This window comes from Dunckerocampus dactyliophorus, chromosome 2 (assembly GCF_027744805.1).
Source record: "Dunckerocampus dactyliophorus isolate RoL2022-P2 chromosome 2, RoL_Ddac_1.1, whole genome shotgun sequence".
Classification (NCBI taxonomy): Eukaryota; Metazoa; Chordata; class Actinopteri; order Syngnathiformes; family Syngnathidae; genus Dunckerocampus; species Dunckerocampus dactyliophorus.
In genome coordinates this window covers 28,040,227-28,053,489 of record NC_072820.1, presented here as the reverse complement: position 1 = coordinate 28,053,489, position 13,263 = coordinate 28,040,227, and the positions used below count along the sequence as shown (strand labels likewise).

General features: G+C 41.1%; 1 protein-coding gene and 1 long non-coding RNA gene across 7 annotated transcripts in view; one reads left to right on the top strand and one right to left on the bottom strand.

Annotated features, from left to right (window-relative positions):
* The window catches only part of LOC129171386 (cathepsin Z), a 32,412-nt gene extending 25,304 nt beyond the window's left edge, over positions 1-7,108 (top strand). For 5 of the 6 annotated variants that reach the window (XM_054759990.1, XM_054760009.1, XM_054760000.1 and 2 more), the window contains 2 exons: positions 2,689-2,854; positions 5,832-7,108. In XM_054759990.1, the coding sequence (XP_054615965.1) occupies positions 2,689-2,854; positions 5,832-5,945 (280 nt within the window). In that variant the 3' untranslated portion in view covers positions 5,946-7,108. Of the gene's footprint in view, positions 1-2,688; positions 2,855-3,016; positions 5,804-5,831 lie in introns of those variants that run through there. The other variant, XM_054760030.1, reaches the window with a different exon arrangement.
* A 2,050-nt stretch (positions 7,109-9,158) lies between these two features.
* Positions 9,159-12,840, bottom strand: LOC129177040 (uncharacterized). The gene is made up of 3 exons (XR_008569564.1): positions 12,634-12,840; positions 12,287-12,414; positions 9,159-12,146 (listed from the first exon to the last, which is right to left on the bottom strand). It is a non-coding gene; the product is annotated as an uncharacterized LOC129177040 (long non-coding RNA).
* Positions 12,841-13,263: the final 423 nt, after the last annotated feature.

The following is a 13,263-nucleotide window of genomic DNA, read 5'->3' as shown; positions in this document are numbered from 1 at the left end:
AATGTGCGTAATATCATTCAATCTCCTCGAGGGTCTTCCCTTTTCTTTTTAGGAATGACAGCAATTTGCTGAACCGGTTGGAAGAAGAAACATCATTGCTGGGATCTTCTACAAACGTTAGCCATTGGCCATAGAGGAAGAAGAGTAAATTACTTTCCACTTACAGCACGGTGAGTGGATCTTCTGCCGCACCATAATCTTGTAATTCCTCTAAATGTGTTAGACCTTTTCCTATTTTTTTGATAAGCTCAAAGACTTGTCTTGGGTTGTTTCCTGTATGGGAGGTAATCTCTGCAGTTCCCTCAAGATTTCAATGATAATGGATGACTTGTTTTCATACTTGTTTTCTAGGTCTCTGAATATCTCTTTGCCAGAGCTGTAAGATGTTAGTCTCACTTATTTCCTTATCTTTTCATCTATAGTATACTGTCAATCAGATGAGCTTTCATGACTTAATCTGCCCCATACGGATTTGCATGTCTTTGCAGTGATTTCCAATCATTCTTCCATCTATAATACTCTGTGTTGCACTCACTGAACATGGGCAGACGAGTTGCTTTAATCTTTATGGCCTGAGCTGGGATTGTTGGAGGTTGCACTTGCACTGACCTTTCCTCCACCGCCGGCACTCCCATCGTCTGCAGTATGCAAAATTGGGTCTTATGCTCCAGTTTGCTTCTAATTCCTCGGACGGTTCTGGCTCTTAGTTCGTTCATCTCATCTTGGGGTACCCACATTTCCCACGCGGCAACAGCCTGTGATGCTTCCGCAACTTGTTTCTCAAGCACGTCCAAGTGAGTTCTAAAGTCATCTCGATTCATGTTAGCCGGGGATATCTGTTGAATGATGTCTTCAGCCCGACTATTTACAGATACAGTATAACACTTTCTTCCATATATCTTTCCAAGAGATGTGTCTGGGTAAAAATCTTAGCTTCTGTGAACTTTGTGTTGGTTCCTTCCATGTCTTCTTCCAAGTGCTCTGCTATCGCTATGGTTTCCTTTCCATCAGCTGTATCAACTTCGGTCTTGTAATTATCTTTTGCTCCCATTATTTAACAGTGGTCCCGATAGAGTCGAGCAAACTCCCCCCGAAAGTCGCTTTCCGTCATCTTGTCTGCTCGTTTGTGAATAATGTTAACTCTCCTTGTAAAGGAGCCTTTAGCAGTGGCCCACTGCTTCTTGGGCCCCTTTAGTTCTGAAAGTGGATCCTCCATTTTGCTGGATCCTTGATTGTCAGCAGTTTGGCTGTATTAAGATCCCTTCTCCTCTTCTCCAATCTCCTCTCCATCCTTGTTTATTAACTGTCAAGTTGTTTTGGACTTAAGCCAGCCTGCAATTGAAAAGGCTGAGAAGATCGTAGAGGACGCTTTATCAACTCAAGTAGATTTTCTTGAGTTTTATTTCACACTTCAACTATTTAGAGGCACACAGGTTAGGTTGATAACCTTGAATCAACAAGGAATAGTGTCAAATTACTAATCAAGACTAAACACAATGGTAACTTGGGAACAATAATAGCTGTTACATACCAGTGGTCTCGCCGGTCCTCTCTTGTTACAATCATTTGAATAGTCTTTACAATGACCTTCAAGTAGTACTTTCTGTTGTCTACTAAATTTACTAATCTACGTTGTACAACCAACTAGTATCATATAATGTGTCATAGTTATGTCACATAGATATCAAAGTCAATATTCCATCGTAATTTGTATCAGGGATTTGAAAGACATGCATTTTTAACATTCTAATCATCATAAGCCTAGATAGGCTTAGATTGTGACTAGCTGTCGTCAGTGACTCCACAGTTTACACGCTACTTTTCATTCTCATGCTAATAAGGGACAAAGTGCATCTCTTCTCAACTCAATACAGGACGCCTACTTTTATCCGCTCGCACATGCGCCAGTAGATGAAAAATGTACTCGCAATCTCTCACATTTTAGCCTCAAAATACGAACATTTATTGCAGTCTGGAGCCCTTCATTAGTGTATTAGCAGAGAGTATGTCAATAGTGTGGATAATTCCAGTGGTTGGGTCATTGGAAGCACTTTTGACAGTGGAAATGCAACTGTCAAAAGTGTTGGTCGGTGCTAGTCGTGGCAGCACTTGCATTCCAAACTAAACAACCAACCAAAGTGCGCTGCTTGGTAAAATGTGAAATTTAAGTTGTACACTTCGATTATGAATTGAAGGTGCTTGTTTTTCTGGCTTTCATCTTCCTTAAGGACACTGCAGAGAGACGATTAGGAGATCACGTTGTCACGTCTTCTTGTAATTACCGCTAACTGCCAGAGGGGGGTGACAAAGTGCCTTGGAATTGAGTTTGAAAAACATGGTTGCCAACAAGCAAAGCGTCTTTGCAGCAGATGGGCGGGACTTCATTTTCCATAAGTCATTGATCATTTTCTAATCATTATAAAACGTTGAGGCTATCTCTATTACATGTATTCAAGCATGTCTTCTAAAGCATTCTGAACACAATCCATAGGGGGCTCCACAAATGTCATTTACAAAAACAATCATATTGGGCATAATTATTTTTGTTTATTAGGTAAAATGTGATTTTCCTAACATGTTTTTGTCAGTACTTAAGTGTGGGTGTGTATGTGTGTGTGTGTGTGTGTATAGTTATGAGTGATTTGATACATCATAAATGTCACCTTCTCACTTGTGTGTCTTCATTAGTTGCGCCCTGATGGCCACCCAGGGCCTGGAGGACTACTCAGGGGGCATTTTCTCAGAGTTCCACCCCCTCTCACTGCCCAATCACATCGTGTCCGTGGCTGGCTGGGGCATGGCGGAGGACGGCACCGAGTTCTGGGTGGTCAGAAACTCCTGGGGAGAGTTTTGGGTAGGTTTCACGCACAGAAAGACAGTTGTCATAATCAAACTTTAAAATAGTGATTTAAGTGATGTTTTCGCATCATTAATTGTCACATAAGCAAACAAAGTTATACACTTCTCTCTTAACTCTTTCAATGTTAATTCCCTTTTTCTTTCAATTTTTTTTTAGCAACAAATGACTTTCTCCAGTACAAAGCTGTTCAACTGATATTCACGAGGGTATAGTACCGTACAGTGCAGTGTACAGTGTGTTCCGAACACTGTTGTTATGCAGACAGAGGAGGTAGTAAGTTCTCGAGAACTTGGAACACCTGTAGGAATTAGTTGCACTAACTGCCAAGGCTTGATCAACCTCTATTTCTGCAGGACAGCTTTTAATTGTTGACCCATTTTGTGGTCCCTGAAACAGGTCTTTTTGTGTAATGCTGAAATACAAATTATTTTTCAGTTTTGGGTAACCTTACCTTTTTTTAACCTCTGGCACTTCACCATTTCTGTACCTTTGTACCATTCCAAGCTATTCATTGGACCTGAATGACTTGAATTTCTAACACCAGTGTACATAGCAGTTACACAGCATAAATCAAGCACACAGTGACTCCCTGTTCAGTACAAAGATTTTACCACACTAGGCGGAAGCTGTGCGCTTGCCTGTTAAATAAAGGTAGCGTTTTCTGATTACAAGATGAAATTTTCACATCAAAATTGTAGGTTGCTGTCAATCAATGTTTATATAATGTAATGTTTACCTACAGGACTTGATGGAAACTGTCCTTTATGCCAATAGATGGTAATCACATGAGGTGCATGGGAACTTCATCTCAGCCATGGGAAGGATGTAAACACACGTATGAATACCAGTGCAATACTTTCCAGAGGAACATAATGCTTATTAATGTCCATCAGAAATAATGTTAATTATTCATTATTATGGTCTGATCGATCGGCCACCGATCAAAATCGGCTAATTTTCGTGAAAAAGCATGTGATCGGCATATGCTGATAAATGCCTTTCAACCTCAATCACAAACGCCGATCACCTCTGACTCGTACTATTGCAGCATGCAGCCTGTAGCAAGCGGCTCCCGCCCGGGGGTTTCCTCTAGGCTGTGGATTTTGAGGGACTGTCTTGGCTGACACGTCTCTTCAACATTGCGTGAAAGTTGGGAACAATACTTCTGGATTGGCAGACCGGGATGGTGGTTCCCCTTTTCAAGAAGGGTGACCAGAGGGTGTGTTCCAACCAGCAGGGAATCACAAGTCCGTGATATAATTAAATAGCAAAATAATTTAATAAATAATGAAATAGATAAATAAGTAGATAAATAAATAATTAAATACTTGAATTACTAATTAGATGCTTAAATAATTAAATATTGAAATAATTATATATGTTTTAACATGAAATAAACTGGTATTTAAATTATTTAATTACACAATTAAGTAATTATTTAATGGTGTATATTTATTTAATTAATTACGCATTTATGAATTATTTAAAGATTTATTTACTTCCTTCTGTCCCATTTGGTCCTCCATAGAAAACCCTCCAATGTGGCTGAATTACAACAATTCAGCAAAGATGAGTGGGCCAAAATTTCTCCACAGCGCTGTAAGAGACTGATTACAAGTTATCGCAAACGCTTGATTGCAATTGTTTCTACTAAGGGGGACCCAACCAGTTATTAGGTTTAGGGGGTAGTCACTTTTTCACACAGGGCCATGTAGGTTTGGATTTTCTCCTTTTAATAATAAAAAGTTTCATTTAAAAACTGCATTTTGTGTTCAGTTGTGTTGTCATTGACTAATATTTACATTTGTTTGATGATCTGAAACATTTAAGTGTGACACATGAATCAGGAAGGGGGCACTTTTTCACACCACTGTATCTCTCATATATTACAGTTACCTTAAAGCACCGTGTATAAACCGCACTTTTTTTCCACCTCTAAGAAGCAAAAAATCGGGGTGCGGTTTATACACGATGACAGGTCTGTGACCAGACTCGGACTGAAACGTAATATCAGACAACTCTTCTACAATGCTTCAGCGGAAGATCACTTGTACTACAAGCCCGGTCACACCGCCTGAACTTTGCTGTAGCGTTCCTGGAGTGGTGAAAAAAATGAATCACCGCTCGTTCACCACCGTTGAACAGAAGTTGGACCCGGTTAAGGCAACGCCGTATCCGCTCGGCCACCCCTGATGGTCCCTCCGACCGCTCCGAAAGTTTTGAGCTACACAAAATATTACAAGTGGCCAATTTTCCGCCACGGCAAAGTTCATCACCGCTCCAACAACGCCCAGTCAAAGTTTGGCGCCGCTAGACGCAAGTTCGTGGACGCTTGGGTCCGCTAGGCCAGAATTTGGCTATAAATATAGGGAGAAATTGACCAGAAGCGCATTTGGGAAGCCGTCTGTGGGTCAGACAGTTGCTTTGACTTTAGCACTCTCTGCTGTACAGTTGCTGAAAATGCTTGTGTATGCTTGAATAAACGTTGGAGTTTATTCACATTCACACTGAAGCAATGCAGCATTATGTAATTATGTAATTCCATTGCAGATGAATTAATGGACGGCAGATTTCTCCTTTCTTCTTCTTTTTGAAATTGCTTAGTACCTTTACGCATGTTGATTTGAGATAAAGAGTTGGCAAGCATTTATGAACTAAAAAATGTTTTTTCCCCGCCATGAGCCTGAAAATGGGGGTGCGGTTAATACACGGGTGCGGTTTATACACGGTGCTTCACGGTATATCTGTGAATTATATCAATTTTTCCACCACAGCACAAAAACTCATGTAAAAAAATATATATATATATATATTTTAACACTAACTGAGGTTCCACTGTACATACAAAAAAGTCCAAAAGCACAAAAATACATATTGAGATCAGTTTTTTTGAGTTCTCGTACAACTTTTGGACTTCCTTTGAAATATCAGGTCTTCTTGGGATGAATTTTGTCTGTATTTTTTTTTCCAGGGAGAACACGGCTGGGCCAGAATCGTCACCAGCGCCTTTAAGGGAGGAAAAGGCAACTGGTTGAACCTGGGTATTGAGAAACATTGTGCATATGGAGATCCCATTGTTCCATAGATTTATTTCAGTAACTGCTGGATTAACTGATAGATTCACTTTTAGCAACACGCAATACAAAACTGCCTTTCAACATTAACCTGCTTCCTTTTTGTCACTTTGCCACTTTGGAAATGAAAAGGCATTTTTCTCCCAAACACTTTCAGCCTCTGTCCAACGTGAGTGTGCTGATTTGCATGAAATAAAAACACTGCTTTCTCTTCCCTTCATGTGAAGCAGCTTCTTGCGGCGACTTTGTGGTTTCAAACTGAGACATGTTTTTGAAGTCTTCCACAGCGGGTTCAATGTCTTGTATGGAAGTGAATGCCATCACTGTACAATACTCACAACAAAAACAAAAGCATTGACCAGTGCTTCTCAAATAGTGGTGGTGGTGGTGGTGGGGGCAGTAAGATTTTGGAGGGATTGCAAAAATAAAAATGTTTCCACCTCTCACCATATATATATTCACACATATAAAGTATATTCACACATACAGTATAACATTCTCAGGAGGGCAAAATATTAACAGCGTCACTACACACATTAGTCCTGCACTATAAGTACACACTCTTGAAACAAAGTTCCAATAAAACAAAACTCACCAAAAGTCAATTCTTGCTCACTAAAAGGTGGTTCTGGTGGATCACCGACCAGGTAAGTATCTTTCTAGCGATCCTTAATCACTTTACATTAACTTTTCGTCTCGGCAGTTGGCTCTGCGCTTTCGTCGACTGCACTGCTAGCGCTTAGATGCCTCATAAGGTCCATCATAAGGGCAAAAAAAAAGTTCAGGAAACAACAAAAACAACCCGAGAAGCCGCCATTCTCGGCGTTTGCTAACCCTGCTGTTGATGTCATTGCACACACTTGGCTGAGCAACATCAATTACTGTTTATGATACAATGCTTATGCTGTAATCCCCGTATGGAAAAGTCAAATGCAACAAAATGCCATTCTGGACTTTCTTACAAAAGAATCTGAGGGAGAACGTCAACGACAGGAGGAGGAGGAGGAGAAGGTGAGCCAGGCCAAAACAGGGATGTTTTTAAATCTTGAAATAATGTTTGATAAGATTTATAAATTTGTTGATGTTCATAAAGTGCTATATTTTTATTTCTGTTTCATATGTATATTTGATACTTTTTCTATGTTTATAAATGTTGTTACAGTGCTGGTTGTAAGCTGTTATTTGTTAGAGTTGTTGTTTTGCAATAAATGTCACAGTTTGTAAAAATGTGTGCCTTTTCTTAAAAAAGGTGTTCTGAGGTAGTCTATATAACATTGAAATAATGTAGAAATTTTAGGGGGAAAAAAGGAATTTTTCCCAGCGCGTTCATTTATTTTCTAAATTAAGACTCACCAAGCAGTTGTACATTTCAGATTCTCTGTTTTAGATTTATTCTCGCAATGTGATTGACTGAAACAACAGACAAAAAACATTCTTGAGAATGGAGACAGTCTTGATGAACAGAGTAGTTGCTCAACTCAAGCAGGTCTGATTCCCTCTGCGTCTGTTTTCCCATATACTTGTAGTCTTTGGGAAGCTTTGATCAGCAGAGGTCCTCATTGTGACTCACACTGCATTCTTGCTCCCTTTTAGAAGGACGAGTTCACAACCTTTGTTCTTGCCAACATTGCTTGTTGTCACTCACTGATGACTGCCACGCTCTTTTTGTCATGCGCGACCAACGCAATCTGCTCTGGAACGCTTCAGTTCAGTTTTTGTCCCATAATAAATCATGAATATGCAGTTAGTTTGTTCCAAGGTCAAGCTGTGACCGCCATAAGACATTTATTAAGTGCATAGGCAATGTTTTAACACTGCTAACTGTCACACGAGTGTAATCATAACTTCAGTTTGACTTGTGTTGCAGATGCACCTCATTTGAAACAATTGCAAGCGTAAAAAGAAGCTTGACTGTTCTATTATTTTTACATTTGAATGCAATAGTTTGATTTGCTCTCTTGGCCTTTTTTGTGGTGGTGATGAATAAAATTAAATCAACACACATGGGTGTTACATATATATATATACTGTATATATATATATATATATATATATATATATATATATATATATATATATATATATATATATATATAGACACAGTATATATATATATATATATCCATCCATTTTCTACACTGCTTCATCCTCATTAGGGTCGCGGGGGCATGCTGGAGCCTATCCCAGCTGACTTTGGGCGACAGGTGGGGTATACCCTGGACTGGTCGCCAGCCAATCGCAGTATATATATATATATATATATATATATATATATATATATATATATATATATATATATATATATATATATATATATATACCATACCCTTCCGTTTCCTGTTGAAGCATGTGAACAGCTTGTGAACGTCACGCGCTGTGCCCTCGTGAATTTACTACATTAATGTATCCTTCAAGATAAAGGGACAGCTGCTTGGATTAAACTAATGAAAACACGGCAAATGGAGAAAAAGTGGAACGCTTCCAAAAATAGTGCGGTGAAAGGAACTTACAACATGGCAGCTGGAACGAGGTCTGAGAGTGGGAGCACACCTGCGGAACGTGATTGGCAAATACTCAATGAAATCAGGAAATTACGACAAGAACATACGAAAGCAGCTGAGGACAATGAACGAGTATTAACAAGATTTGAGATGACTAGCAACGGAATAATAGAAAGAATCACGGCGCTGGAGCATCAAACAACTAGAGTGGCGGAGAGACTGGGTGAGGCCGAGGACAGGATAACGGAAAAGGCAGTCACCTTTCTACTCTAACGAGAGGCGATGCTGGCAGCTAAGTGTGATGATTTGAAGGCAAGATCAAAGCGCAAAAATATTCGGCTCCATGGTATTTCAGAAGGAGTGGAGAAAAATGATATTGTTGGATTTATGAAAGATTTCATCAGCACTTGTCTGAACTTACCAGACGACGTGGATCCAGAGATTGAAAGGGCTCATCGCATACCTGCCTCGAGACAGGTAGGGAACACCCAACCCTGTGTGATTATGGTTCGCTTCCTTCATTATCAAGTGAAAGAGCTCATCATACAACAAGCATGGAAACAGAAACCTACATATGAGGGACGAGTGGTGTACTTCAATCAAGACTACATATCAGAAACTTTAAAAAGAAGGAAACGTGTACGGGAGAAGAGTATAAAGGCCCGATCCCCGCACCCTGCACAACTGAAGATTTTGTGAATGGAGAAATAATAACATTTTCAACTCTGACAGCAGCTCCTCCAGTATGAATTTAGGAAAACACATTGAGGGTGGGGATGGGGTGGCCCAGGGCGGGCCGGGCTCTGGTCCCTGGGGGTGGGGAGTGGCGTGGGGGGCTGGCGCTCCCGCCGTGGGTGGGCTCCTTTCCAGTTGCAGGGCCGTCTCTGGGCCTGCTGGTGTCCGTCTGCCCTTGTGGGGTCTGATCTCCTGCCGGTCTCGGGGGTTGGCTGTCCTCCGGCCTGCAGGCGCCCTGTTTCTGGTCGGGGTTGCCTCTCTGCGGCCCCTTGCTGGTCTTCCCCACATAACTCACTGAGTTAACCAGGGGGGTACTATGTTGTTGGTTTTATTACAGTGATGGTGATATCAGATATAGTTATTACAATTTTGTGCATTACAGTTATTGTCATTCTGTTCACTATCATAGTTAATAATTTCATTACTACTATTACTACTAATGTGTATGACTGTTTCAATGCAGTATTATCATTGTAGTGTTTTGTCCTCTCCATCATGGTCTTTATAGCCGTCACAGCCATGTGCTGATGTAATACTGTTTGTTTCTGTTGTTTTGTTATTGTTGTCGCAATTGTTGTTGTTGCTGTTGTCCTTGTCTGTCTCTGTATTGTCCACCCTCTGTTTTCTTTTCTCTTCTTGTCTATCCCCTCCTGCGCCGTTCCGGCCGCTCCAAATTTGCATAACAAAAAAACATCAAAGTCAAATAAATTCTGTTTAACAGGGGAAGAGTATCTCACACTTTTCCCTGGTAGAGCAAATCTGTTGAGCACGTAAGGGCATTTAGATCAATAATACTATCTGCCCTAATAGCTGGACAGGACAAAAAAAAGGAATCGAGGAGGAGTACACAGAGACACTTCAAGAGAAGATGCTAAAGAGGGATGTGGACCACAGCGATCGGACGAGGGGAGAAGGGAAGGCCGGCACGCATGGAGGAGTTGGAACAGTGAAACACTATTAATAGGTATACTTCTCTGTGCCAATTAAAAGACAAATGAACTCCTCGTCATAAAAAGGAGCCTTTATGTTTATTTATTAAAGCTAAGCATGAAGTGACGTTTTTTTCTTTCCTTTTGGAGGGAGGACATTGGGAACAACGGGTGCGTGAGAGTTAAATTTGTTCATCTTCAGGGAACTTTTCTTTTCTAGGCGGCTTAGAGTACGTCTTATTCACCCCTTTTGTTGGAAGTTAACTTTTGAGATCTGTGATGTACGTTTAATTTGATTAAATATTCTTTTTATTAATGTCATTTATTTTTCCCTTACTTTTGTGTGCCAAAAGGTTAATGTTAAGTTTTTGGTTTCTGAACAAAATAGATAAGGATTGTTCTTTTTTATTGTTGTTGAATTTATATAGGGAATATGCATGATTTGAAAATAATTTCATTAAATGTAAATGGGTTGACTAATGTGGTAAAGAAAAAATCTATCCTGCTACAGTTGTACCCTGCCTATGCTCATGAGCTTTGGGTAGTGGCTGAAAGGACAAGATCGCGGGTATAAGCAGTCAAAATCAGTTTTCTCCATAGGGTGGCTGGGCTCCCCCTTAGAGATAAGGTGAGAAGCACTGTCATCCGGCAGAAACTTGGAGTAGAACCGCTGTTCCTCCGCATTGAGAGGAGCCAGCTTGGGCATTTGGTAGAAGGCCCCGGGGAAGACCCAAGACACGTTGGAGAGACTGTCTCTCAACTGGCCTGGGAACGCCTCGGGATACGCCAGGAGGAGCTGGAATGAAGTGGCCAGGGATAGGGAAGTCTGGGCTTCCCTGGTTAGGCTGCTGCTCCTGCGACCCAACCTCGAATAAGCGGTAGACGATGGATGGATGGATGGATGTTAACGTTAGCATGCTAGCTTACTATTGTTGAATAGGCTTTCATTCATTAGACAATAGCAAGTGATCGCCACCCTCCCCTTCTCATGTGTTCGTACGGCAGCAAAGTAGTTTCATTGTGAACCTATAGTCATGTAAGAAGTAACATTTATCATGCAACTGTGTTCTGGTTAATACGTTTTTATCTTTCTGTCAGAAAACAATGGTGATGAGATGGGTCATCCTCCCCTCGCTACGATACCCTGCAATGTGCAATCTTTATGCTAAAATGTTTTGCATTTTGCACCTTAATTTACTTCTTACATGACTATAGGTTTACGATGAAACTATTTTTTTCTGCCGTATACACAAATGAGAAGGGGAGGGTGACGAGGCTTTCATTCAATCATCAGTAGCAAACTAGCATGCTAACGGCAGGCTAGTACAGACCTGATCAAAATCTTAAAACCAGTTGAAAATTCTGACTTTTGCATGAGTCTTCTTTTTTGACAGCCTCCTGAATTTCGGTGGAGTTCGGAGGAGTACAGCATTGTGGTATTTAACACACCAGCACCAGCTAGCTGTCTCCTGGCTAGCTGGCTCCTCAAAATAAGGCATTACTCTCCTCCAACCACTGTCACACCTGTCAAGGTCTTTTTTGGTCTTTGTAGTCCTTCTTTAATTGCTGAAGTTTGTTATTAATTTGTTTGAAAGACCGAAAGAAACCCAATGCAGCCATCTTGCCTCTTGATGCATTCCAGTATTGACTGGGCTCCTATTGCCATTTCAAATTTCTTTGGCACTTGTTTGAATGAGAGTGGGTTTCCGAGTGTCTATGTTTTTGGAGCGTTTTCCATTGTTAGAGTTGCAATGCAATGTAATAAAGATGGCGGTAATTCGCAGACTTTTTTTTTAAATAACCCCACCCACCTCATTATGCAGAACGGTGGAAAAGCAAAGCTCTGACAACCAGCTCCAAAAAAGCTCTGAACCAGTCACAGTGCAAAAGGGGCTCTGTGTCTGCAAAAGTGTGTTATTGTCATTGTTGTTGTTGTTGTGCGTGGAGCACAGCCAGGCTGAACATCTGGAGAGGAATGTGGCCTACACCCACGTTTTGCTTTCTTGGCTCTCGCAGCGTCACCATGCCGAAGTACAGCTGTTGTAAGCTATGAATACACAGTCAACAGCATTATTAGTACTGTTTAGTACCTACTTAGTTACTAGTTAGTACTTGCCATTGTCTTTGCAAACCTTCAAAATGAAAACTAAGGCTTTCCAACAGCCATAGGACCTCTTACATGCTTACCTATACGTCTTCTCTCATGTTCAGCATTCAGCAGGAAGTGGTGGGAAGACAATGTGCAGGACGACGTGACTGGTTTAGCAGGTTGAGGAGCTCATGGAACCAGTTTAGTGTGTCGTGGACAATGTTCCCTGTAATCGTACAAATGTCTGAGCGTGCACAAAAACGACCTGAGCATTCCTTTCCTAGCATCAGACATGCACATGCACAGAACTTCCATTCTGTCATATTTTTGTATCTGAGTGGTTTCAAACAGACAGCAAGGAGGATTCCACAATGTAGCTTTCTTTATTCTATACTTCAGACGAAATAAGCCATTGTCTCGTAAAAAAAATGTCACCCAGTTTCACCTCTTTTCTTCTGGTTTGCACATACTCCGACAGCCATCCATCCAGCCATCATTTTTCTATGCCGCCTATCCTCACTAGGGTCGCAGGGGTATGCTGGAGCCTCTCCGACAGCATTTTGTCCCTTGGCTTGCTGAGACGCTGTTGCACTGCCCGTTTCTTTCGCTATAATACAGGGTTAGCAATATGCTAACCTGCAAACAGCTGCATGTACTGGTAACGCGCTCTTAATGAATTGATTGGCTGTGGAAGTGAACGCGTACAAACAGGATTTATTATTGGCTGGACAGTGCTCATCATTGTTATGTTACCGCTTGTTGTTGTTCCCTGTCACTCACTGCGCTGCACTGCAAAACTGTACGGAATAAATTGTTATGTGTTTATTTCATTTACAGTTCAGGTTGGATTGTATTTTGTGCGGAGAATGTTTTTGCCGTGCGAAGAGAACGCGAGAGCAGTGCGCGAATGCGCACGCGCGCGATTGAGAAGGAACATTGGTTGTAGGATGGCGCTCCCAATAGCTTTAATCCGATTTGTTCCATCTGCTGCAACGTGTGTGTGACTTCATCACCATTCATTCATTCATTAGCGAAATCTTCTTCATACCGTCTTTTCTGTCACTTTTGGCTCCCA